This window comes from Gorilla gorilla, chromosome 4, assembly GCF_029281585.2.
Source record: "Gorilla gorilla gorilla isolate KB3781 chromosome 4, NHGRI_mGorGor1-v2.1_pri, whole genome shotgun sequence".
Lineage (NCBI taxonomy): Eukaryota > Metazoa > Chordata > Mammalia > Primates > Hominidae > Gorilla > Gorilla gorilla.
The window spans coordinates 80,957,259-80,984,940 of NC_073228.2; the positions used below are offsets into that span (position 1 = coordinate 80,957,259).

Sequence of the window (27,682 nt, forward strand, 5' to 3'; positions counted from 1 at the left end):
CTCTCAAGGGTCTTCTCCCCTTCTCCCTCCATCGTGAGTTTTCCTGCACGGGCTCCTTCACGCCAGCCTCCACATGTGCCCCACATGTGTCATGGGACGACACAGAGCAAAAGCCCAGCACCCTCAGCTGCTCCTGTCCTCTGCCCCATTTTATCACAGCTATCACAGCTCCCCGGAAAGCTGTCTTCTCTGTCCATGGCCTCACCTCACCCAGGGCACTGGCCTTGGTCCACATCAAGGGGACCTGAAGCTTCCCTGAAGCCTCTAGCCTGTGGTGTGCACGTACAAGCCTCAGGCCCCATTTGTCCAGCCTGTCAGCAGCTGGGAAATACTAAGTCACCCTCTTCTGGTTATGTTTAATTTTCCAATTTTTCTCAACATTACTGAAATGTCTAAATGTGGAAAAGTTGACATCATTTTACAGTGAACACCACATACCCACCACCTAGCTTTTACCATTACCAATTTCCTGTTCCGTACTTGTATATTCACATATATCCAACTATTCATCCCTGCTTCAATCCATCCTATTTTTATTGCATTTCAAAATAAACTGTGACATCAGGACTCCACCTTCTGTATATTTCAGCACACTTACCATTAACCAGAATCCAGTGTCTGGCTTTAGTGTGTTCTTTTGAGGGGACATTTACGTACAACAAAATGCGTAACTCTTTTTTTGTTTGTTTTTTTTTTGAACAGGGTCTTACTCTGTCGCCCAGGCTGGAATGCAGTGGCATGGTCCTGGCTGACTGCAACCTCTGCCTTCCGGGTTCAAGTGATTCTCCTGCCTCAGCCTCCCGAGTAGCTTAGAATTACAGGCACCTGCCACTGAAGCTGGCTAATTTTTGTATTTTTAGTAGAGACAGGGTTTCAGGGTTTCACCATGTTGGCCAGGCTGGTCTTGCACTCCGGACCGCAGGTGATCCGCCTGCATCAGCTGCCCAAAGTGTTGGGATTACAGGCGTGAGCCACTGCGCCTGGCCCAGAATACTTTAAGAATGCACAACCAGGCCGGACATGGTGGCTCATGCCTGTAATCCCAACACTTTGGGAGGCTGATGCAGGCGGATCACCTGAGGTCAGGACTGTTAAGACCAGCCTGGCCAACATGGTGAAACCCCGTCTCTACTAAAAATACAAAAAGTTAGCCAGGCATGGTGGCGGACGCCTGTAATCCCAGCTACTCGGGAGGCTGAGGCGGGAGAATCGCTTGAACCCGGGAGGTGGAGGTTGCAGTGAGCCAAGACTGCGCCACTGCACTCCAGCCTGGGCGACAGAGGGAGACTCCATCTCAAAAAAGAAAAGAATGCACAACCCAGCCCCAAAGGCACAGAAATGTCACTGTCACTTCACAAAGCTCCTTGCATCCGTGCCCAGTCAAGGCAAGAGATGATGCAGTGAGATTTAAGAGGCTGAAGGCGTGAGTGCCCGGGAAGCCGGGGTGGGGGGGGGGGGGTTGGGCATGTGGGACCCCCTCCATGAGGACAGTGGAGGCATACGGCCTGCAGGTCCACGCTTACTTGCTGTCCATGCTGTCGGTGTCACAAAGCTGCATGTTCACCAGCCTATCTCCCTTTTCTCCTGGCACACCAGAAGACTACATTTCCTAGGCCCCTTGTATCAAGGTGGGTCCATTTGAGTAGTTCTAGCCAAAGCAAAGTATGAAAAGGATCTTCACCACTGAGAGGTCTGACCCACTTCAGGGTCACACAAGCACTTCTCGTTCTTGTCCATGGCACTCTTTGAGGCACACATTGAAGACAGCAGCATCATAAGGGAGGAGCCTGGGTCTGGGCACCCCAGCTTGCACAGCACTGCCAGGAACATCTCCATTAGGCTTTTTGTGAGTGAGAAACACTCATAAGATACTGTGCTCAGCCAATGAGAGCTTGGGGTTATTTGATCCTGCATAGCCTATTCTATTGCAAATGATATGAAAATCAGGAGTGGGTTTCTGCTGTAGCCAAAAAACAGAAAAAACAACTCTTGTTGGCTAAGCAGCTGCGTGGCAGGCAAAAAGAATACAGCTCATAAGCTGGACAGCAGATCTATATTATGCAAGTACAAGGCATTTGCTAAGACTCTCATGCTAACTTGGGAGGCAGGTTATGTGCCCCAGAGACAGCAGCTCTAGGGGAAAGGGACAGACCAGATAGGATGTGCAGTGTGACTTGGCTACTGTTGACTGCATTTTGGAATGCTATCACAGTAAGGAGGAAAGAACTGGCTAGTTTGCAAGCAGAAATGAAAGGCAACAAAGAATCTAAAAAAAATTAGCATCAAAAGTTTGCAAAAGACTTTCTCGAACTCTAATGAGAAAAGGTAAGATTCAAAATTGCTTTCAGCAATAAAGGCATAATAAAACTTCTCATCTGAACAAAATAACTTGGTCTTTTGGTAAATATGGAATTAAGGGGGTGGCTCTCCCATCATGATCCCAGATGGCCTCATGGTAGCTACCATTAAATTGAGAGAAGCATGGAGGTAAGGCAGCAAGGAAATAAGGCAGCTTATGTCTAGGAAAGAATTTTATGTGTGTGCTTGAGTTGTCCATTGCTGTGTAACAAATTACCCCAAAACTTTGTCACTTAAAACCACTATCATTTATCACTCATGATCCTACAGGGGACTGGGCTCAGCTGGGTGGCTGTGCTACACTTGATTCTGGCTAGAGCTATTCCACTGAGCTGACCAAGATGATTACTCACATGGTGGGCTGTTGTCTGGGGCTCATGGGGGCTACTGACAGAACACCTCCGTTCTCCCCCATGTGGCCTCTCCACGTGTTTGAAGTTCTCATAGTACGACATGTGGGCTGCCAGCAGAACATGCCAAGAGGTCAAGCTCCATGTGCAGGCATTTATCAAGCCCCTCCTGCCATCATGGCACTGGCCCCATCTAGTCATATGGCCACGCCCATCAGGTGACGGAGACCACACTGGGAGACAAGGTCCATCAGGGGCCACCAAAGTAACACTCTGACCAAAATAATGCAGTTATTTGTACATGGAACTGATTAGAAGTACAAAGATTGTCACATTTTTGATGGAAGTGTGCAAGGCCCATGAGCCTGGAGTGAAGCCTCTGGCTCACTCAAAACAGGTCCTGGCCTGGAACCATCCACCCACAGGCAGCAGGTGAGAAAGCTGAGCTTGGCCCAAGAGCTGCAGCCAAGGGAATACAAAAAAGGCCAGCTCCCCACCAGGGGGCAGAGCCCAGAGGAGGGCACCATCAGGTCCTTTCCCTCCTCACCGCAAGGCGACCTCAGTCTGTGCGGCAGCTTCCAGCACCGTGGGGCGTCTCCCATTCTCTGCTCCTCCAAATGGAGCTGGACTGTGGGTACTGACCCCTGCCCTGCTTTGTTGTTATTGTTGGGGGAAGGGCACAGATCATAGGTCTTTCTAGTTTATAGGCTGTGTCTGCCTTGCTGGAGAAGGCTCTGTACCCCACAGAGCCCAGGACACAGGACCTTATGGTCTATGTTTGAGAAGAAGACTGAAATAACTCTCTGGGAGCCAGACAGTCTGCTGTGATAGGGACTGGCAATGTTAACCAAGCCCATTTCCCCACCTCCCGCCCCTCCACCACTAAGGAAGCCTGCACTTGCCCATCCCCACCCGCCCCACATCTGGATGGGGGCCGAGGGCCTAATTCTGGCACTGGTGTGAGTGGCAGTGAGGCAATTCCAGGCCTGGCTGTAAGAAATCTATGCTTGACCCTTGTCCATTTTTCCCTTCATAGCCACCTTCAGGGCTGTCTGTCAAAGACAGCAGTGTTTCAAGATGAAAGTGGCTTGAGTCCCTGAGTCACTGACTTCTGTGAGAAACTTCTGCGGGAAGCCGCTGAGACCTGGAGATGTGTTACTGCAGCGTAACCAAGAGCATCCCACACACCCTTCTTTCTCTCCTGTCCCCTGCACTGAACGGGCACCCCCTGCCACTAGTCCCTAGCCTCCTAGCTCTGAGTCAAGCTTGTCTCCTTATCCTTGGGTGGACACCGGGAGCCAGGCACTTGCACAGAGAGCAGAGGGCTGCAGGGCAGTCCCAGGCCTCCCTCCAGGCTCGTCTCAAGGCCTCTCCAACCCTTCCCATCAGGGTCTCCCAGCCACCTCTGCCTCGGCCTTGCCTCCTCCCGTGACCAGAGCACCTCTTCCACCTCTGCTGCCTGGAGATGCACGTGTTCTCCCGCCGCTGCCCTCCTCTGGTTGGTGGCTCTGAGGCACAGGCCCTCTGTCGGTCAGCTGTTGCACAGCAAGCCACCTAAGAACCAGTGGCTCCAACAGGCCCTTCCTCTCAGGAACACGCAGTTGGCTGGGCAGCTCCACGCACTCCCTCCCTCTGTTGCCCCAGCTGACAGGCAGTGGCTTCCCAGAGCAGCTCTTCTGCAGCATGGACACAAGAGGAGGCAGAGCACAGGAAGCCTCTGGGGACCCGGCACACTGTCACTTCCACCTCATCCAAAGCAGCCTCCACCAGTGACAAGGCCGCATTAAGAGGGCGGACACAGGAAGGGTAAAGGGCAGTGGCTAGCACCTCCCCCAGCACACCCGTGCAGGCCACCAGTCTCAGCACCTCACAAAAGGCAGGCCTCCCACCCCCTTTCCCTGAGGTTCAGGGGCAACCAAATGCCCAGCTCACACGGGCACTAGGACCAGGCTGGTGGCCTCAATAACTGCAGACCAAGCTCCACAAGAATCGGCTCCCTCATCTCCCGCCTCTCCAGTGGCACAGGACTGATGAAGATGGGGTGGGAGAAGGACACAGCCAGAAACCGCATCATGGTACAAATGATAAATTATATTTATACAGTAAATAAGTATCAACAGTCAACACAAGTTCAAAACCAGCCACCGGCCTCTGGGACTGAGAAACAGCTGGGTGACTTCCTCCACCACGGTGCCCATCAGGAGGGAGCACGATGGCACAGGTGCAACACGCGTGGCAGTGGCCAGTGGCTTCATGATCAGTGCAGTGGGCAACAGGGACATGCACTCGGGATGGCCTGTGCCAGAAGATGGGGCAGGGGGCTGTCTTCTTGGGTCCCAGGGGCCCAGTGACTGTCATGTTGGGGCCTCAAAGTCACATCATGAAGGACTCGTTACAAAAGAATCACTGACCCCAAGTAGTCGAGTCTAGTCTACTGACCTGTAAGGCTGGCCCAGGCCCTGCACCGTCTGAAGGAAAGCACCTTTCTGGGCAAGCATCCTGCCTCCCATCCCATTGCACCTCCCCACCCTTCCCCCGGCAGAAGAGACCAGCCACCGGCTTACCCAAATGGCAGTGGGAGCCTAAGGCCCAGCCGCAGGCCTGCAGTTCTGGCAGAAGGTGGCTGCTCAGGAACTCTAGACACGGCTCCTGGGACTGGAGAGGGCGGCCTCAGGAACAGCATGAGTGGGTGCAGTCCCCACTCAGAGCCTGCATGTCCCAGCAGCCCAGAGACCATTTAAGATCTCTCCTGTGCCAGTGCGAAGGGTAATCTTCTGGAACCAGAGAGGGGCTGGCAGGTGGTCAGCTGCCCTTAGACCTAGAGGTGAGAAATTCCCATGGTGGAAAAAGGGCCAGAAACATTCACCAGGCAAGCTGCCCAGACACAGGATTGGGGGAATGTCCCTTCCCTGGGTAAAAGCAAGTCTTTTCTGGTCTTTAACGCATGACGTAATACTTTAACAGTGGTGGGTGAGGTGAGGACAGCAGGAGTTTGGAAGAGGGAGGTAATATTAGTGCATGTTTGTTAAAAATCCCTCCCAGGTGAATGACTTTTTTCTTCATCTCCAAAATACAAGAGAATTATTTTTAGGTCTCCAACTTAAAAATAATGTCTGGAGTTAGCAGGTAGGTGGATCAGGGCCAGCCCTGGTCCCTTAGCCCCCCACCCGTCTTAGCCTAGGGACTGTTGCCCAGGGACCCGTGGACACAGAAGCACCCCCCACCCCACGCCCTCAGGACAACTGCCATTTCCACATTATCCCCATCTTTAGCCTGAGCGTGGATTAAGACAGAGGAGATCACAGACACACAAGGTTAAAGATGTTTCTTCCATTTCAGATTTCCATTGTAAACAGAAGTCCTGTTAATCCCTGCATGCCTTTAATTAAAAAAAAGGAATTAGTTGATAAAAATTGGTGAGTCACATTCATACATTAGATTTTTTTCTTTAACTTTCAGGATGTTGGTATATTCGTAAGAAAAATAGCCTCTCTCTCAGGATCTAGCCAAAAAGGCTGAAAGTCAATCAGTTTAGTAATTCACCAAAAACAGGAGCTAAAGAAAGGAAAAGGCAACTGGAGGCTAGGATTTTCTGTTGCTGTTGTTTTTTTTTTTAAATAAACATCATCATCTATGTGTAATCAAATTCCCATATTTTCTTCCTATAAAGAATTTGCTTTAGTTTTTCAATAAGGCATTTTTTTGTCATCCAAACATCTCTTCCTTTTAAAATTTTCTTAGAGTTAAAACCACCATAAATAAGAGGATTTAAACCACTAAAATGACACGTGCCAATATCTTCATTCAGCCAGACCTGGTAAATTCTATCAAAACTAGACAGTTAAATAAGAACCACGTTATAAAAATATTAGCCAAAAAAAGACTATTAGATAATTCTGCAAACTCAAATATGAAACTGTACTAAACAAAATATGTGCAAAGGTACACAAGCATAGAGCCACGTTGGGGGTTATGCTCAGATTAGTTTTAAAGCTCGCTCTAGTGGATTTAATTCAAGAGTTGTCCACGGTGGTGGTGTTTACTTTGAACTCACACGAGTCAAAGAAAAATAAAATATGCACAACCACTTCCCCAAAAGGTGTCTTATGGAGCCGGTGCTTCATCGTGTCCACACCCAGGACTGCCTGGGGTGTCCCTAGGGCTGGGGGGTGGGGAGGACAAAGACAAGGCCACCATCCCAAGTCCTGGGCCAGGCAACATCCTGGAGACCCTCGGGCTGAGGTTAGGGGCAAGGGCAACACTGATGACTCCACCTCCTCGTCCAAGGCCTCAGAGGAGCCCTGCCAGGACCTCAGTGCTTTGGAGGAGGTGGTGAGAGCAGGCCAGGCCGAGGGGCCTGCCTTGGAAGGCGAGGGTCTGAGGGTTGGAGCTGTAAAGACAGCCCTTTCATCAGGAAGCTGGAGCTGAAAAGCCCTAATACCCCTAATCCCCAAACTCTTGGATCCCATCCCACAGACGAGAGTCCCTGCTCGGCATCCTCCAGCACAGGTGCTCTGGGTGGGTCCCAGGCCCAGGCACTAGAGAAGGAAAGGGTTGGTTGTGCCGGTGGCCTGGGCTGCCGATGGGGGTATACCCACACTGCCCACCATGTTCATCATTGCAGGGCCCAGTGGTGTCAGAGAGGAACCACTGGCCCCCAGAGCTGGCTGTGGGGCCGCGGAGGTCATCGAGGCCACAGCCATGGACTCCACTCCTGGGCCAGGCCCAAAGGATGTGCTGGTCCCCAGGACTGGGCTCCCCCGAAGCTGGTTCAGTGTCAGCGGCTGGGGCTGGTTCACCTGGAAGGGGTTAACAGGGGCCGAGGTGGCGGGTGCACCTGGGGAGACAGAAGGAGGGGCAGAGGCTGAGCCGTCAGGGTGTGGCTTTCTGAGCTCCCAGGTCAGGGACTGCATGCGGGTGTTCTGGTCCCTGCTGTGCCCTCAGAGCCTGTGACAGTGCCAGCCGAGTCCATGGCAGACACTAGCAAATATCTGCTGACTGCATGAATCTGCACTTTAAGGATGAGGAGATTGAGGCTGTGAGAAGCCAAGTGATTTGTCCAGCGTTACAAAGCTGAACAAGGCCATGCCAGGAACACACCCATCTCGGGGCACCCTGGCTCCTCTGCAGTGCTGGCACCCAGGACACCTTCACCAGCCATCAGCTGCCATTGCTCCCTCATTTTGTTTGCTGAAGGGGACATGGGACTGGCAGTGTGTGGCTCATGTGGCAGTGCCCACACTGCACCCAGGGATCCACATATGACACCGCAAAGGCTAGAAATCCTGCAGTCAAGAAGTTGATGCAGCTTTGTCTTTCCCAGTGTCTCCAGAATTTACCTCATACCAGAAAGCCTTTTCTTTGCAAAAGTGTGTGCGCTGCCGGCACCAACTCTCCCATGCAGCCTGGCCCTACCCTGTGTGGCCTGGAGAATGGCCCTGTATGTCCAGCAGAGTTGCCCAAACCTCCTCCATCTTGGCTGCAGCCCCCAGGAACCATGACTGGTGTGCAGCCAACAAAGCTGCCTCAGGCCTCCAGCCAGGTGCCCACCAAGAGCTGACAGACACAGATGACCACTGGAGCTCCTGCAGGGCCTTCAAGGGCTCTCTGGGCAGAAGAGGCATAAGGCCTCCTGGGGCAGACACAGACTCCTGGCTGGCTGAGGAGGCTGGAAGCTAATCTAGTTCCACCCGGGGAACCACCTCCCCTGGGGGCAGCCATGTCCTCACCCATCTCAGGACCTCAGGGTTGGCCAGGACCCAGGAACTCCACACACCTCACCTCTGCCCAAGGGTCCCCAACCTCAGCCTCTGTAAGTTCAGTGGTAATTATCCTCTGCAAGGTACTGTCAGGGACGGTGGCCCAAGATCCTCAGATCCCTACATGGTGGGGCCAGCCTGGGGCTGAACACCTGAGGGTGACACATTCCTGCCCTGGGGGAAGCCCAAGGCCTTGGGGAAACCCCGTGAGGAAGGGGGCTGGGTGGACTTCCTAGAAGGGAATCATCTGAGCTAGGTGTTGAAGGATGAGTAAGATGCTTTCATTAGGGAAGAGGAGGGGGGACATTCCAGGCAGGAGAAACTGAGTGTGTAACAGCCTGGGCTTAAGGAAGGGCTCTACAGGCTGAGAGGTGCCAAGGGGCTGGATGTCACAAGGGTTTCATGCACACAGGAAGGGAAGAGGAGGGTGGGACCAGGCCATAATGGCCCTGGATACCCAATTGAACAGCTGGGGGCTTGTCCGGCAGCCAACATGGAGCCCTGAGGGCAGGGGGCAGACTCTGGCACCAGGAGTGGAAGCAAGGGACCTGGAGGAAGGCTTGTACCCAAGGGCTAAGTTACATTTTTCCCAAGAGAGGAATGCTACATGCCAAACTCTGGCTCTTCCTCACCCCCAGCAGCCCACCCTACTCCACCTGTCTTAGAACTGACATTCCCTCAAGGGTCTCACAACTGGGGGGGCAACAAGTCAGGGACAGCTTCTGCTTGGTAGTCTCAACTGAGAGGAGAGGAGCTATTTCCTACCCATACCCTCCCCACATAACTGACAACAGCTTCCACACCCCACCCCATGCAGCACTGGCGAGGGCATATGTAATCATCTAGAGATTCCAGCTAGTCCCACCCCTTCCCCGTCACACAGTGGGAAGAGCCCCCAAGAGGCCTGCTGCACACCCATTCCCAGGCACAGCAGGCAATGGATGAAGCCTGGGATGAGAGCCTACCTGGTGCCAGGAAAGGGTTGAGGGACTGGGCCGGTGGGGCAGGCCTGGTCACCAGTGAGTCCAGGTTCACCAGGGCCGCGTTGGGGCCCAGGAAGGACTCAGGTGTTTTCCGGGCACTGCTGGGCTTGCTTGAGGCGACGGTCAGGTGTTGAGACTCAAAGGGATCAGGGCTGGTAGTTCCATTGTTTTGGGATGGCAGAGAGGTCACAGATTCGGCTACAAGACAAGGACACATATGGCAGGGTGAGTGTGGCAGGGAGAGCCTAAGACTGTGTACTTAACACGAAACATGGCCTCCTGGGGACATGCCTGCCTGACAGCGCCACGTGACGACACACAGCCAGTCATGGGCTGGGTTAGATAAATCAAGTGTCCACATAACCAAACACCAGAATGCAGGAACAGAAGAATACCTAATGATAAGCAAAGAAAGCTTTATCAAAATACTAAAGCAGGTTACAAAAGAGTGTGTATAGCTCATTCCTCCAGAATACCAAGATGTCATTTTGGGTTGGAAGCTAGGCATGGGCAATTTACTTTTTTTTTTTTTCTTACATTTTCCATTTACTAAATTTTCCACAATAAACATGAACTTCTTGATAGTAAAAATAAAGCAAATTGTTTCTTTTAAAATTCAGCCCATAGAGGCAACACAGGCTGTGCTGAGCCAGGCCGGTAGGAATGTGATTGCCACAACAGGATGCTTCATGGTACAGGAATTCTTAACAACAGTCATTCTCTCACTTAGTAACTCCATTTCTAGGAATCTGGTCTAAGCAAATAATGTAAAATGTGAACAAGGTTATAAGCACTAACAGCTTCACAACAGCATCATTTACAGTAGCAAAACCTGAAATCAACCTAAAATGTCCTCCCCCAAATTAATGAATTGTTGCTGAGCCATATAAAGAGAGATTATATAGCAACAAAGTATTTTTTAACAAGTTTTAAAGTCATGAGAAGATGTTTTCAATCTGTTAATCCATAAAAGTTGAGGCAAGGGGCAGGACAACTCTATCTGACAATATGAGCTGAGCAAAAAAGACTCAAAACAAAACAAAACAAAACAAAACAAAAAAACAAAACACCAATAACACCAGTGCACTCCAGCCTGGGCGATCGATCAAGGCTCACTGCAGTCTCAATCTCCTGGGCTCAAGGGATCCTCCCGCCTTAGCCTCTTGAGTAGCTGGGACCACAAGCAGGTGCACACGACCACATCTGGCTAATTTTTTAATTTTTTTGTAGAGACGGGGGTCTCACTATGTTGCCTAGGCTGGTCTGAAACTCCTGGGCTTAAGCAATCCTCCCACGCTGGCCCTCTCAAAGTGCTGGGATTGCAGGTGTGAGCCACTGCACCGGCAGGGGATAAATGTTTCAAAAGCTGACATGTAACAATGGCCAAGCTGCCTTCTCACTGAGGCACGGAGCAGGAGTCAAGGACAGGTTAGGCTATACTTTGGCCTACAGAGAAGACACATGGAATCTTATTAATGCAGCAAAGGAAAGACCCAAAAAAGCAGCACATTCTCAAAGCTGCCTCTGGTCTCTCAGCTGAGAGCTCTTGAACTGAGAGGGGTTAGAGGAGGTCAAGGGGGTCGAGCAGGGTCAACGGTGCCAGGCTGCTTGTATTTCACACCAGGGCCTAGCCAGGCTTGTGGCTACAGTTGATAGGGAGGGATAAAAGAGAAGGGAGAAAAAGAAGAGACTGGGATAGAGGTGGTAGGGAAATTGGGGGAGGCAAGCAGCAGAAGCCAAGACAGGAAAGAAAAAAAGAGAGAAGTTGCCATGTGTGGCTGGGAGATGTGGCCCAGAGATGGACAGAGGCTGTCACACTCCAGTCCAAACAGGGTGTGTGAAGAATGCATCCCAGGCCTTCTCCCTCCACCCCTCCAGGCCCACCTTGGCCCACTGGCCACTTGGCCCACTGCATCCACCTGATATCCTTCCATCCCAGAGGCACACAGGGAAGGAAAACAGGTCTGGAGACTGGACTGTGGGTCTGCTGGGCTGGAGCGGTCACCTGGGAGGTGACAACACAGGGCAGAGGCTGGCCCCACTGATGCCCAAAGGTGGCTGTCTGGGAAAAGGAGGCCCTCTGAGGAGTGGAAATTGGCAGGAGGAGGGTGAATGGAAACGCTGGATCAGGCCAGAGGTGAGGCCCACTCTGAGCTGAGGAGGCCAGGGCTGTGGAATCTGCAGGAAGCCTTGGGGATCCTAACCTGGAGACATAGTCCTGGGGGACTCTACCTTGTGATTTTTAACTATTGATGTATGAATTCTTAGAATTAGAAGCTTCAGGCTCCCAAGATCAAAACACAAAGAAAATGCAGGAAGCTGAAGGGTTTTGAAAGCTGATTATTATTTCTGCAATAACGCAGCTGGTCAAATGCACGGAGGATTACGGAAACCATCATCACCTGTACATACCTGTTTTTTTTGAAGTCCGAAGGTTGTCAAATTCAGAAAAGTCGTCTTTAATTGTACCATTCAGATTACTGAAGAGCTCAAAGGACCCTGGGTGGACACAGAGGCCAATGACTGGGGGCATCTCACAGGACTTCATGGCAACTCCACTGCCCAGTGCACACCCTCAGGATGGGCTGGCAACAGGGGCCTCTCCCCGCTTACCCTACCTCATGGAGGAGAATTCTGAGAGCCAAAGAGGCAAGACAGCCTGGGGTCACCAGCATGCTGGAAGGGGAGACAGGGAGCCTGGCCTCCCAGGACAGGGTGTGGGATGCCCACCTGCTACTGCTTCTAACACCCTCACCCCAAAAGGCAAAGGGGTGCTGGCAGTGGTGGAGGTGCATCAAGCTGGGTCTGGTTGCTTGGATAAGGGTCTGAAGGAAGTCACCAGAAGGAGTGCCTGGAGGCCAGCCTGCCCAGCCCCCCAGGGGTGAGGACAGGACCCACAGGCTGTGGGCCCAGGGCAGTCTCCTCTCTCAACACCCAGGTGGAAGCCCCCTCAATTTGGAGGGAGGTACCAGCGCACAAAGCCTGGGAACTCACACTCACTCACTCTCACACTGGGGCACCTGGGATCTGGGGATCAGGAACAAAGGCTAAGGGGTAGGAGGGGAGCAAATGCAAGCAAAGCAACAGGGCTGATGCCTAGGAGCCAGGAGCGGCTGCAGGGCCCGTGGGCGCTCAGAGGCCAGGCAGGAAAGTGGGTGAGTGAGGGGCTCACCAGAGACAGACACGGGCTTGGTGGTGGAGACTGCGCCCCACGCGTCAGAAGCTCTTTTCCCAGCACTGGAGGCAGGCTGCTGTGAAGCTGCCCAGGGGTCCGAGTTCTTGGGGACAGATTGTGTGCTGGCTCCAGTGGGCACCCCCCATGGGTCAATGGAGGCAGCTGGCTTGGTACCTGTTGGAAGGCAGGGTCAGGGCTCAGAAATGCCTTCAGAGGGTCTGGGCAGCTGGGGTGAGAAGGGAAAAGGATACTGCCAGCCACACCAGGGTCTATGCCCTGTGCCAGGTGAGACAGCCATCGAAAGGGTACTGTCCCACGCCAGCAAAGAGGGACAGCTGGGGCCCAGGGCCAACAACCCTGGGAAGGAAGCATGCTAGGCCAGGATGTCCCAGGATAACCTCTCCCTGTCCTCTAGTAATGACCAGAGGAAGCAGCTGAAAGAGGTTCTCTCCAAGCTCCCCACCATACAGGGGGCTTGCAAAGGGCTCCTGAGCTCAACTCCACTTCGATGGACTATCTGAAACAAACCTATCTCCCCACAGAATCCAGGCTCCCTCCTCAGACAAGGGGCCCCAGGCAGCCCTCCCAGCTCGGCCCAGGCTCTGTAGAGGCACAGAAGCATCCTCTCCCCATGTGCTTTGAGTGGTTTCTGCTTTCTGACAGAAGCATATATAAAATGGATGAGTCCTGTATAAAAAGGAATAAAACAAACAGCTACATACTTACCACCCAACTTAAGCAATAAAACACTTTCAAACAGGGAGTGACAAAATCAATTTAGTAGGTCACAACTGGCTTTAAAAAAAAGAACAGAGAAAAAAATTTAAAAAAAAAGAAAACACACACACAAAAAAACTATCTAAAACATCTGAGTGCATCTAATGTTAAGTGTCAACGCCGTGATGTGCATCTTTATGTATAGACACAGATTTGTGTATACATGAGTACATATAAAATAAAACCAACATCTCCTTCCTTCTCGCGGAGCACTGCAAGTCTTCAGACACCACTGCCGCCTCTCAGGGACCAGAAAGTGCCTCCCCAATGACATTCCTACCCCAACTATTATGAACTGTTTATTAGCCTTTCTCTTGTTTCTCCTAGTTTATCTTGTAGGGATACCTTTAGTTAGTTGTGCCTATTTTCCGAATACACACACACATATATATTATGTATATGTATGTGTGTCTAAATATGTGTGTGTATTCATTTATGTATCAGATAGGGTCTCACTCTGTCACCCAGACTGGAGTGCAGTGGTGCAATCACAGCTCACTACGCCTCCACCTCCCATGCTCAAGCGATCCTCCCACCGCCACCTCCCAAGTAGCTGGGACTACAGGCATGTCACCACGCCCGGCTAATTTTTTTTCTAATTTTCGTCGAGATGGGGTCTCACCGTGTTGCCCAGTCTGGTCTCAAACTCCTGGGCTCAAGCAATCCTCCTGCCTCAGTCTCCCAAAGTGCTAGGAATACAGGTGTGAGCCACCATGCCAAGTCCCTATTTTCCGAACTTTATATGAATAGAAGCATTCTGTACACATTCCTTTGTGGCTGGCTTTGTTCACTCCACCTTTTATTTGAGAGAGTCATCTGTGTTGAGGTGGAGCTGGATTTGTTTTGTTCCATTCTATGAAAAAAAAGTCATGATTCCTTTGTTGAAGGATACTCGTTTGGTTTTGCTGCTTGTTCTTGTTCACATGTATACACGAGTTGCTGGGTCATGGGTACCTCTGCCTTCACCAAGGAATGCTACAACTATTTCCACATGGTGGCACAAGTTTATGTTCCATCCAGCAGTGGGTGCCAGTCTTGCTGCCCCAGGAGTTGCCTCATAACCTCTCTGATGCTTAGTATTAGCTTACTTTCCCATGTGTGCCAATCTGGTGGGCTGAAAAGTTATTTGATTGTGGTTTTGATGTGCATTTCCCTGTTCTTTAATGAGGCTGTGCATCTTTTCATATACTCATGGGTCACTCATGATTCCTCTCCTATGAGGTGCCAATTTGAGTCTTTTACTGATCATCCCTTATGGTTACCTTCTTCTTGACTCATCCCAGCAGCATGGACTAGAGTCCATCCACTCCTCGCGGCATGGTATGCAGGGCCTCCTCTGTCGTAAGTCAAGTCTTCGTGGGCTTATTACTGGGCTCTCTACATTTACCTATTTCCGTCCTTGCACTTTTTTTTTTTTTTTTTTGAGACGGAGTCTCGCTCTGTCGCCCAGGCTGGAGTGCAGCGGCGCGATCATGGCTAACTGCAAGCTCCACCTCCTGGGTTCATGCCATTCTCCTGCCTCAGCCTCCCGAGTAGCTGGGACTACAGGCACCCACCACCACACCCAGCTTATTTTTTGTATTTTTTAGGAGAGATGGGGTTTCACCGTGTTAGCCAGGATGGTCTCGATCTCCTGACCTTGTGATCCGCCCGCCTTGGCCTCCCAAAGTGCTGGGATTACAGGCGTGAGCCACCGCACCTGGCCACTTGCACCTTCTTAATTATCCTCACAAACACTGTTATGAGAATTCTTGATATCTGATACAGCAAATCACAATCTTGTTTTGGCTATTCTTGGCCCTCTGCTCTTCTGTAGTCATCTCAAAATCATCTTGTCAAGTTAAAAAACAAAAGTGAAGAAACAAAAATTAAATATTTTTGGGATTTTGGCCAGAATTGCATTGCATCCGAGATCAATTTGGGGAGAAGTGTTATCATTACAATAGTGAGTTTTCCAAACCAAGATCACATGGTATCTCTGCATTTGCTTAAGTTTTAATATCTTTTGGTCAAATTTAATCTTTTTAATTTTTACCCTTTATCTCCCACAGAGATTTGTACAACTTTTGTAAGATTTATTCCTAGGAACTAAGCATTATTCCTAGGAACTAGTATCTTTTAAACTTTTCATAGAAATCTATTTATTGTTATGCAGAAAAACTTTTGTATACTTTCGTACCCAGCAATCTTGCCAAACTGTTAATTAGAAGTCATTCCAATGATTGATTCTAATAATAATTCAAATAATTCTTAATTCTAATAACTTATCTGTAGAAATTTTTTCATGTTCTATGTACAATCCCATCACCTGCAAATGATGACTATTTAGTGTCTTCTTTCTAGTCCTTTATACTTTTTCTTTTTCTTGTCTTACTGCATTGGCTAGGATCACCAGTTACATCACCAAATAGAAGTGCTGGTAGTCGGTATCCTTGTCTTGCTCTTGATGTTACAGGATCAATTTTTAATATTTTACCATTAAGTTCAATGTTAGCTATAGGCTTTTTTCCTTTTAGAAGCCCTTTATCAGGTTATGGAAGTTTGCCATTATTCCAAGTTTGCTAGAATTTGGAAATAAATGGCTAATGAATTTTATCAAATGGTTTCTGCCTCTAAGATGACCACATATTTTCTGTTTTAATCTGTTAATATGGTACATTTGTAAATTTTCTAATGAGTTGGTTCTTGCAAACAAAGTACTTCATAATGTACATCTTTTAAAATATTTCCCTGGCTTGGGTTTTGGAATTGTTACTTTCCTTAGGATTTTTACATCTATATTCATAACCAGACTGGCCTGAAATGTTTGTTCTCACTGCACTGCCCTTGTCTGGTGTTGCCATTAGGCTTCTGCTAGTCTCATACAATGACTAGGAATATTCTTTATTTTCCTGTTCTCTAAAGGAGTTTGTATGAAAGTGGGATTGTTTCTTGAATGTTGTTAGTACTTACTAGCAAAGCCCTCTGGGTGGATTTGCAGAAGGGGAGGATTTTTAAATACCGATTCCATACCTTCCATGATTACAGATTTCTATTTATAGGTTTTTTATTATTCTTCAGTTAGCTTTGCTGTTTCCTTTTTAATTTTATCCATTTTATCTAAGTTTTTGGATTTGTAAGCACAGAGCTGATCAAAGAGTCAGCCTCTCATCCGACATGAAATCCTGAGTGTGCCGGCAGTTATGCTGTTTCATTCCTAATGCTGTTTGTGCCCTTCCTCTTAAAAAAATTTCTTGCCAGAAATTTGTCTATTACTCTTTTCAATTACTGACTTGTCTTTACGGATACTATTATGTGTTTATGTTCTTTTCATTAATTTCTATCTTTATCCTTATAATTTCCTTTTACTTTATGTCAGTGTAATGCTATTCTAACCTCATTGTATCTTTTTTACTAATGTGAACATTTAGAGCTATAAATTTATTTTACTATTGCTTCAGTTGTCCCACAAATTCTTATGTAAAAATATACTATTGGCCAGGCACAGTGGCTCATGCCTGTAATCCCAGCTCTCTGGGAGGCCGAGGTGGGTGGATCACCTGAGGTCGGGAGCTTGAGACCAGCCTGATCAACACTGAGAAACCTCATCTCTACTAAAAATACAAAATTAGCTGGGCGTGGTGGCACATGCCCGTAGTCCCAGCTACTCGGAAGACTGAGGCAGGAGAACTGCTTGAACCCGGGAGGCAGAGGTTACAGTGAGCTGAGATCACGCCATCGCACTCCAGCCTGGGCAACAAGAACAAAACTCCATCTAAATATATATTTAATTTGGTTCTAAATATATCTGATTTTCATTATAATTTTTTCTGTGACTCAAGAATTTAGAAGTGTTCTTAAAATTTTAGGTGTATGAAGGTTTTCTACTTATCCTTTTAACTGATTTTTTACTTAAGTGTACTGTGATCAGAAATTGTGTTATATGTGATACCAATTTTTTGCAATTTGTTGAGACTAGCTTTTCTGTCTAGGACATCATCAATTTTTTCCAAGTATTCTGCATGTGACTGCAAAGAATGTGTATTCTCCAATTGCTGGGAACAACAAATTCATAAGATTATGGATTGTGCTGCTCAAATTTTCTTATATCCTTATTACTTCTGAAATGTTCTCCCAAATTATTTCCCATTTCCGATGCTCTTCATTCTGTCCTGAAGATCTGAGTTTCCATCTGGTTTTCCCTCCTATCAGCCTGAAGAACTTCTCTTAACATTTCTGTGGTACAGATGTGCTGGCAACAAATTCTCTTAGTGTTTTATTAACAGATGTCATCCTTTCAACTTTACTCTTCAAGAACACTTTCACTGAATACAGAATTCTGGGGGTTGGCAGTTTTTGTTGCTGTTGTTGTTTCCAAACTTAAAATATCTTTTTTAAAAAAATTATCAATTCTTGGAAGAAAGAAGATTTTGCTAGCAATGGCTTTCTAGTTGACTGTGTTTTTCTTGCAGCACACTGAAGACTCTACGCCACTGAGACATCTACTGTTGCTGTCAATAAGTTAGCTATCCATTTAGTTGCCATTTCTTTGTAATGAATGGCCTGTTCTCTGTAGGTTTATTTAAGGTATTTTCTTCCTCTGGTGTTCTGCAGTTTCCTGATGATATGTCCAGGTGGGGATTTCTTTGATTTATCTTGCTTAGGATTCACCAGGCTTCCTGGATCTGAGAAGTAGCATCTTTCCAAAATTCTGGAAAACCCTGTCAGCTTTCAAATATTAGCTCTTCTGAAACTCCAAACAGATATGTGTTAGGTGTCCTCACTCTGCTCCCATGTTTACCCCCCAGCCACACTGATTCCCAACTGCTTCCCAAATGCCTGGCATCTTCTGGGCCTCTCCGGCCCTCTTATTTTCTCTTCCTGCCTTCTCTGACTCCTCTGGAATCCTCCCCTTGACTTTTAGATCACTTATCATACAGCACCATAACTATTATTTAACTATGAGTCTCTCATGCACTGTAAACTCCCTGGAGTGAGGGCTACCTTCAGCCCTGGCACCAGACATGAGGGTGGCACCCAGCAAGCTTGTGACAGCCTGGCTGAGCTCTGAGGCCTAGAGAAAGGCAGCAGAAGGTGGCAGTGATGTGTCAATCTCAGAAGACCAGGGAATGCTCCCCTGAGCCTCCGAGACAACTAGTCTCTTCCCTCATTCCTACTCTCAATTCTACAAATGCTTCTCTTAAAAGCCCCAGCTCTACTGCTCAAGGATGGACAGGTGAAGAGGAGACTCCTTGGCTTTCAAAAAGATGAACCAACTGCTAGGCATCCTACATGTAGCTTCATGCCTTCTCGTCTCTGAAATGATGAATAGCTTTAGTAAGGGCCTATTAAGCCACACCAGCCACTATCTTTTTTTTTTTTTTAGAGACAGGTTCTTGCTCTGTCACCTAGGCTGGAGTGCAGTGGTGCAATCACAGCTCACTGCAGTTTCAACCTCCTAGGCTCAAGTGATCCTCCCACTTCTGCCTCCCAAGTAGCTGGGACCACAGGCACACACCCCCATGCTTGGCTGGTTTTTTATTTTTTGTAAAGATGGGGTCTCCCTATGTTGCCCAGGCTGGTCTCACAGGTTTCAGTTGTCCCACAAATTCTTACGTAAAAATATATTATTGGCCAGGCGCAATGAGACACTGCACCTGGCCCACCAGCCACTATCTTGGTGGCCTTTTTCACTTTTGGCCGGGATCAGCTACTGGCTAGCTGTAGCAGCACAAGGAGGGAGAGGAGGAGAGTGCTGCCTTCACTCCTTCCCAAGCTTGCCCCGGCGATGGGGGCCTGGCCAGGCCAAAGCAGATGTCAATCTGCAAGCTTTGTTCCCAACATCCCATGGACACTTGTGCCTTTCGTTTCCTCATGGCCTGTCCACTCCTGTTTGGACTCAGGGCTTCTCCTGCTACTGCCCCAGAACCCACAACCTTCTAGAGGCTCCAGAAATAATTGTTTCCATCCAGAAGCTCCTTCTGACACTTCACTCCTCGTCTTCCAGTGTCTCATGCAGATCGTCCTCCCCCAGGACTGAAGCTGCCCTTGCCAGGTCCACCTCTGCTCGACATGGGGAAGGAGCTATCAGGAAACTAAATCTGCCCCCTGCTGGAATCACACTGTAGAGACAAGCCCTCACTCTAACCCCCTGCAACAGGACACCTTGTGGGTCCTCAGCTCTCTGTCCCAGCTGGACGTAAGTGGCATGGTGGAAATGACAAATCAGGGAGAGAGCTGACTGCAAGCCGAAGAGCTGTGGTGTGACTTCAGGACTGCCGTGACACAACACAGAGGACACGGGAGACCTGGGGCCAAGTGCCAGGCTGATTCTGGCCCCCTGTGGAGCCTGGGGGAGTCAACATGCCTTCCTCACTGCCCATGCTCAGCAGCCCAGCTGTGCCTGGATGACAGACTGGAGCCTCGCTTTCCCTGCAGCCCTGACCATGCATCATCTCCCCTGCACACTATCTCACTCCCCAGCTACTATCCCTTCCCACTTGCCTCTGTCAGGGGACATGCCCCGGTTACTTCTATCCCCCACTCCCGCTTTCTCCTGCAAGGATGCCCTGGTTCTCCTTTTAAGAATTCTCCCCTCACCCACTTCCAGTCAGTCTCAAAAGGGACAGATCCTGCCCTGGCAACAGAAAAGGGTTCTCACTGGTTACAGTCAATCTGCAAAGTGTCCCCAACTCCAGTCCCCCATCCTTAAATCCCAGAAATGGTACTGGAGCTACAGAGAAATCCACTCTCTCTATTCCCTGGGCTGTGTTAACTGGGACTATGAGGTGGGTACCAGAGGCAGCCACTGTGCGTGCCAGAGCAAAGGCTTGAGCTTCTGAGGTGAACAACACAGCAAAGGGGGTCTAAGTGTTGGTGGTCACCTCCTAGCCACTGGGTCAAGCTGAGGGCAGCATCACATCTCGACCAAACTGGCTCCCCTGACATACTGTATGTGGGGCACTTGCTGGGAAGGCCCAGCCCCCACTCTGCAGCCTCCATGCCAGCCCGCCATGCAGTTCCCACTCTAAACCCTTCTCAGGGCACTCATGCCGCTTGTGTGCATGTGAGACTGCATCTGTCCCCCTTGCCAAAGCATGTGCTCCATGAGAACATGGGCTGGGTCTGCTTTGCTGCCCATCCCCGAGATCCAAGCCTGACACACAGAGGGTGTGGTCCATCACTAACTAGGGATTGAAGAGAGGTCACAAGGATCAAGGGACCCACAGGACCTCAGGCTGGCAGGGACTTTGCAGTTTATCTGCATCTCTGCACACTGGAGTTCAGTGACCACTTCTAACAGGTTCTGGATAAATGTCCAATTCAGGGGCTCAGAAACACAACCAGATTAGAGTGGCCCATAATCTCCATCCTGATTATCTAAGACATGGAGCTTTCAAGTGTCTTAGACTGAGTGGTATTCATGCACCCTGGGCCAGGGGGCACCAGACTAGTGGTTCTCAACCATGGTTCTTCTTGGGAAGCTCTTAGGGATTTTAGTAAAATACTGATGCTGTCCTCTGCATACACACAGATTCTGGGTGGGCCTGAGCATTTGGATTTTTAGAAGCTACTGAGATGACTCAAATGGGCAGCCAGGATGCATAAAAAACACTGAGCTCTTGGTGCACCCAGACCTCTCACCAAGCCCTCCTCAAAAATGAGGCCCCATGTGAGCGCCCAGCTCAGACTTACAGGCCTGAGTGGGCAGATGCGTGGTGGAGACAAGCTCTGGTCTCCCACGGTCACCTTGTTCTATCCAAGCAACATTTGGTCAGCAGTCCCCAGGCCTCGCCCCAGGATGGCCCCTCCCTCTGAGATAGAGAAACAGACAGCCACTACAGCCAGCATGTGGGTCACAGGCAGCCATCAATGGCAAGAGGGCAAGAGGCAGGCCTGAGGACGGGGTGACCACATCCCCTGAGTAGGGATGTCTGAGCCATGATTTCAAAAATACATGAGTTTGCCAGGCAGACAATGAGACACAATATAAAGATTAGGCATTTAAGGGAATCCAGGATGCCTGAGCCCCTGCAGAGGCCCTCACGAGAGAGGAGTCTCTGAGCTCTGCTCCGAGCCCCAGGTCCCTCAGGCTTCGCCTTTCTGGCCTCAGCCGCTGCACACCCAGGCTCCCTGCAAAAGCAGAATCTGTCGCCGGGCATGGTGTAATCCCAACGCTGCTCACACCTGTAATCCCAACACTTGGGGAGGCCGAGGCGGGCGGATCAAGGTCAGGAGTTGGAGACCAGCCTGGTCACTATGGTGAAACGCTGTCTCTAATAAAAATACAAAAATTAGCTGGGCGTGGTGGCGGATGCCTGCAGTCCCAGCTACTTGGGAGGCTGAGGCAGGAGAACTGCTTGAACCTGGGAGGCGGAGGTTGCAGTGAGCCCAGATCATACCACTGCATTCCAGCCTGGGCAACAGAGGGAAACCTTATCTCAAAAAAAAATAAAAATAAAAAATAAAAAATAAAGGGGCCAGGCGAGGTGGCTCACGCCTGTAATCCTAGCACTTTGGCAGGCCAAGGCAGGTGGATCACGAGGTCAAGAGTTCAAGAACAGCCTGGCCAATATGGTGAAACCCCGTCTCTACTAAAAATACAAAAAAATTAGCTGGGCGTAGTGGCACTCGCCTGTAATCTCAGCTACTTGGGAGGCTGAGGCTGAGTCAGGAGAATTGCTTGAACCTGGGAGGCAGAGGTTGCAGTGAGCCGAGATTGCGCCACTGCACTCCAGCCTGGGTGACAAAACGAGACTCCATCTAAAAAAAAAAATTTAAAAAGTAGAATCTGTCCTTCCATCTAGACGTACTCTCAGACAGTGAGGTTCTAAACACAGTTTAAACTAATAGGTTTATATCTTTAAGAGTTAACACAAGTCATTTTAACATTTCCGGAAATTTTTTTTTTTTTGAGACAGGGTCTCACTGTTGCCCAGGCTGGAGTGCAGTGGCATGGTCTTGGCTCACTGCAATCTCTGCCTCCCGGGTTCAAGCGATTCTCATGCCTCAGGTTCCCAAGTAGCTGGGATTATAGGCACACACCACCACACCTGGCTAATTTTTTGTATTTTTGGTAGAGACGGGGTTTCACCATGTTGGCCAGGCTGGTCTCGAACTCTTGGCCTCATGTGATCTGCCAAACTTGGCCTCCTAAAGTGCTGTGATTACAGGCGTGAGACACCATGCCCAGCCAACATTTCTGGAAGAATTCTTTCTACCATGAATTCCAGCAGCACGCTGACCCACCATCCAGGACTCATGGGCCAGGCTTCCACGTGAGAACCCCACACTCCAGTGGAATGCCACCTGAAACTATTCCAGAGACTCTTCTGACACCTCCAGTTAGCTCTTATGGGCCCTGCTTCCCCTTTAGAATCTGCTATTAAAATAACAAACAACAGCACTGCTAAGAATTTTAAAACTCTGCAACTGTATCATGCACAATGTTGAAACTACAAGTTTTGGCTCAGAAAGAACCCCCTACTCTTTTTTTTTTTTTTTTTGAGATGGAGTCTCGCTCTGTTGCCCATGCTGGAGTGCAATGGAGTGATCTCGGCTCACTGCAACCTCCGCCTCCCAGGTTCAAGCGATTCTCCCTGCCTCAGCCTCCCAAGTAGCTGGGATTACAAGTGCCCACCACTACGCCTGGCTAGTTTTTGTATTTTCAGTAGAGATGGGGTTTCACCATGTTGGCCAAGGATGGTCTCGATCTCTTGACCTCGTGATCCGCCCACCTCGGCCTCCCAAAATGCTGGGATTACAGGCGTAAGCCACCACATCCAGCCAAGAACCCCCTACTCTTACAGCCCGCACAGACAAAGTTGGTCACAGCTCAGACAGCTTTGAACATAGAGTGAAGTCTGTGCTTGGATCAAATCCTGACCACCTCCAAATCACCCAGGTAATCATGGACAAGCTGTTTGGCGTGGGTGGGCTCTATCTAGTTTGCATTCTGCAAGTGACACTGGGGACCCATGTGTATAGGACACTGCAAACTGCTGGGCTGAATTCAGACTATACAAATGGGCAAAGCCCCCCAGACACATACAAAGTCCCATGGCCAGTGTGACCACCTTCTTTGCTGTGTGCGGGGGAGTCATGGAAGGTCACACACTGTGGCACCTTGCTTTCTTGAAATGTGACTTGGAGACAAAGTCACAAAGTCACAAGCATTCCCTGAGGGCCAGCTGTACCCTCAGGGAACGCCTGCTGGCTCGGGGAGGCAATGGGCATGCTCCTCCTCTATGAATGGACAGTAGATCCGCTGCAAGGCTTCTCTCTGTGCTCTCCCTCTCCACGTCCTCGGCAGGGTCCAGGCCATGCCACATACCCAATCAATACATGCTTGTTGAAAGCTCAAGTGAATGAGAGGAAACGAAGATGGAACCAAGGTTTGAAAGATCAAGCAGTTTCCGGCCTCTTCCTCTGTGGGGCCCATTCACAGGGAGCCTGTGTCCCGGTCGCCTCCCACCCGCCAGCCTGGCTCATCCCGAGCCTCACAGATGAATATTCATGTGCACAGGGAGGCAGTCACAACGCGGGGGGGGGGGGGGGGGGGGGGGTGCGTCACAGAAGAACTGAGCCGTGCAGAGGTCACCAAGAAGCCAGTAGCACCACCTGCTGCTGCCAGGGCGGAAGACAGCCTCTGTCCCAGCCCAGGCAGTGGGCGGGAGTACAGAGAGAGGGCTCCAGCCAGCCAAGGTCTTCTGAATCAGCAGGCTATAAGCCCTCCTCAGACCAGGTGGCTGCTTTGTGTGTCTGGAACAGAGGAGGAAGCGCCCCACTGACCTGGCAGGCTCCAATCTCCCTCCTTTCAGCCCTGAGCATTTCCTCCCAAGGCCACTTGGCCAAGTTGCTCCTAGTGCTGCTTGGAAAAAACTGGTAATGATGGGGCTCACTACAAATGGTGGCTTTCAAAACAGTGTTTCTTTCATCCAGAGGGCACAGCTAACACTGTTATGGGAAGGGACTCCAATCTTTCTAATTTATGAATGTGTCTCAGGATGGAGGGGTGACCCTGAAAATGTGCACTACTGGATTTAACTAGATGCTAAACAATAAATCCAATACCACACTCTTGCTCTGAGGCTACGCTGACGGAATATGGAAGCAGAGGGTGTGCTAACACGCTTCAGTGAATGCAGGAGCTAGCAGAGGGCCATTCTCCTGCAGAGTTGGTCAACACCACCACTGAGAAAAGAATCTCAGAATTAAAAGAAATCACTGTGATTTTAATGTATTTTTCTATTGAAAGCACAGTGCTAGAACTGCAAAAACACCCCTATGAACATCACTAGGCTGCTTAGTAAATGATGGTACAGCGTGGTATTGTTTAGAATTTCTAATGATGCCTAGAAATGCTCATGACACTACAAATTGAAATATACACATACACACACACATAATTATATATACAATATAGCTTCAACTAAGTAAAAACATAATGCCCAGAAAAAAGACAGGAAGCAGACAAGCTAACATTTTAACAGTGGCTATCTCTCCATATTGGAATTTGTGGTGACTTTTCCAGGACACGCCAGGGCCACAGAAGGGCCTCGCAGCAGTCCAGGATGGTGTGACAACTATAGGACATGGTGCCATAAGCACTGAGCCTGTCCCAAACCTATTAACAATGTCTCTGGGCTTTGGTGGCCTATCTCCTCCCCAAGTCACTGGTAATAATGCCAAGTGCATCAAAACCAAAAAGGTCCTAGGTTGGGCAAGTGGCAAGAGATGGCCAACTGGCAGTCAACAAGCCACATGTGCCCATCCTCAGATAGCTTTTAATTAGCTCAAACCATATTCTTAATTTTTAAAATTCACAGCCAACATTTAAACACTAGATTTCAAAAATCCAGGTTTCTATCTTCTCTTTAAAAAACTGGATTCATAATAGCCAAAATGTGAAAACAGCCCAAATATCCATCAATTGCTGAATGGTTAAACAAAGTGTTGTATATCCATGCAATGGAATATTATTCATCCACAGAAAGTCATGAAGGACTGACACATGCTATAACATTGATGAACCTTGAAAACATGATGCTAAACAAAATAAGCCAGGCACAAAAGTCCACACAGTGCATGACTCCGTTTCTACGAAATGTCCAGAGAGGCGAATCCCTGGAGATAGAAAGCACATCAGTGGTTGCCAGGGCCTGGGTATGCGGTTTCTTTCTGGGGTGATGGAAATGTTCTGGAATTAGATATCTGATGGTGGCTGCACAACATTGTGAATGTGCTGAAAACCAGTGAAGTGTCCGCTTTAAAATGGTTGAAATGGGCCAGGAGTGGTGCCTCATGCCTGTAATCCCAGCACTTTGGGAGGCCGAGGCAAGCGGATCACTTAAGGTCAGGAGTTTGAGACCAGCCCAGCCAACATGGTGAAACCCCGTCTCTACTAAAAATAAAAAACTAGTTGGTGTGGTGGCACAAGCCTGTAATCCCAGCTACTCAGGAGGATGAAGCAGGAGAATTGCTTGAACCTGGGAGGTGAAGGTTGCAATGAGCTAAGATGGTGCCACTGCACTCCAGCCTGGGCGATAGTGAGACTCTGTCTCAAAAAAAAAAAAAAAAAAAAAGTTGAAATGGTGAATTTTATCTCAAGTTCTTAAAATTTGGGAGGGCCGATTCACATGGGCAGCATTCCTAGGTGAAGCAGCAGCCCATCAAGCCCACCAAGTTGCCCCCATTCATCAGGGGAGACTCCTCCGCTCACAACCCCTGGACTCCTGTACCGAGTCTCACCCCAGGGTGCTCTCAACATGGTATTGCTATTATGCTATGTTCCTAGAGGGTCAGGTCAGGTCCTTGGCTCAGCCCAGGACACTGGATCCAGGGCACAGCCCTGTTCACCAGCCAAAGGAGGGGCTGGGCATAACTTGGTCATTTAAAGATATTTTGAGATTTTTGTCTCTCCTGACTGGGAAAAACTTACCCCTGGTAAACAAGTCAAACAATATAAAAAGGTAAAGTGTTAAAACTAAGTCTCCTTCCCACCACTCTGATCCCCAATCCCCTCCCCAGAATTTAACTCTATTAAACCCACCTGGCTCCTGGTGTGACCACTTTCTTTACAGGGCACTAAGACAACTATCCAACAGTTTAATGAACAGTCTTTCCTGAAAACATCCTAACCACAACTTACGGTGGCCATCACTTTACAGACTAATCATTCTTCAGATTTAAAAATAAAGCCAAAGCCACTGTCTAAAAGGGTCTGCCAGCCCTGGGGCACCACAGTCCCCATGTGTGGTGAGTAAAACCATACCACAGGCTCCCTGGGGGTACCACACATAAGTAACAAACCTTGTGAACCAACCTCTTGAGCAGCCCTGGAACTGGCCTTCAGTCAATGAAAGCTGTGGGCAATTTTGCCTGGGGCTTTTCCCAAGGCCCAGAGGGCTCCTGCCAAAGGGGGTATGAGGCCCTGCCTGGGTTACAGAGGCCACCATCAAGCTATTGGAACTCACCAGATGCTAAAGGGCATCGGGGGCTGACAGTGTCTTCTGGACCAAGTCCAAGCACTTGGTAAGGCTGAGTGCAGGCCCTGAGTGATCTGGGCCCTTCTCCCCTGCTTCCCAGTTCACACCAGCTGGTTGCATCTGCACCCACTCCACCACTCCGTACCCCTCTGCTTCTCACACGCTGAATCTTCTGCAGGGAACTCCCTGCCTCTTGGTGTCTGGACACCTTCTTTTCCCTGGGGACTCAACGGAAGTGGCCTTCCTCCAAAATGCTTACCTCACACTCCCTGGACTCCTGTACTGAGTCTCATCTCATCCCAGGATGCTCTCAAATAACCTCCATCGAGTCCTGGACTACACAGTACTGCTATTACGCTGTGTTCCTGCCCTGCCCGCTCCTGAGCAGGGCCTTGACAACAGACAACAGGGACAATAATCACCTGTTGTCTCAGGGGTCATGCACAGCAGAACACAGCCTGTCACTTGGTACATTTTAGCAAACATCTAGGGAACCGAGTTAAACACAAGAGACGGTTCTGAGAGACAGACTCCAGGAGATACAGGCAAGATGCCACAAAATACACAAAGTTCCCAAACAGAAAGCCCACAGGTCAGCCATGCCCAGTAGGGTTTAGCACACCAGGAGGGGCCTCCCAGGGCACCAGGCCAGGAAGCCTTCATAAAGCCTGCTGGGCCATGCTCCTGCCCAGCGATTAAGAAACTCGTGGGCCCAAGATCATCACCCAAATCAAACCAGTTGTGTCATGCTCACATTTTGAACTTCCCACCACAATTCCTCTTACATCTCACGTTAAGCAAAACTTTAAAATAT

At 49.4% G+C, this 27,682-nt stretch overlaps 2 protein-coding genes across 11 annotated transcripts in view; one reads left to right on the top strand and one right to left on the bottom strand.

The window, feature by feature from the left end:
• B9D1 (B9 domain containing 1) overlaps window positions 1–6,984 on the top strand; it is a 28,474-nt gene extending 21,490 nt beyond the window's left edge. Inside the window, exon 6 of one of the 2 annotated variants that reach the window (XM_055385961.2) lies at window positions 3,745–6,984. In XM_055385961.2, the coding sequence (XP_055241936.1) occupies window positions 3,745–3,808 (64 nt within the window). In that variant the 3' untranslated portion in view covers window positions 3,809–6,984. Of the gene's footprint in view, window positions 1–159; window positions 568–3,744 lie in introns of those variants that run through there. The other variant, XM_019027140.3, reaches the window with a different exon arrangement.
• Window positions 4,779–27,682, bottom strand: part of EPN2 (epsin 2) — a 99,736-nt gene continuing 76,832 nt past the window's right edge. For all 9 annotated transcript variants that reach the window (XM_063706602.1, XM_063706601.1, XM_004042125.5 and 6 more), the window contains 4 exons: window positions 12,623–12,799; window positions 11,863–11,949; window positions 9,433–9,648; window positions 4,779–7,545 (listed from right to left, as the gene is read on the bottom strand). In XM_063706602.1, coding sequence (XP_063562672.1) covers window positions 7,247–7,545; window positions 9,433–9,648; window positions 11,863–11,949; window positions 12,623–12,799 — 779 coding nt within the window. In that variant the 3' untranslated portion in view covers window positions 4,779–7,246. The remainder of the gene's footprint in view (window positions 7,546–9,432; window positions 9,649–11,862; window positions 11,950–12,622; window positions 12,800–27,682) is intronic.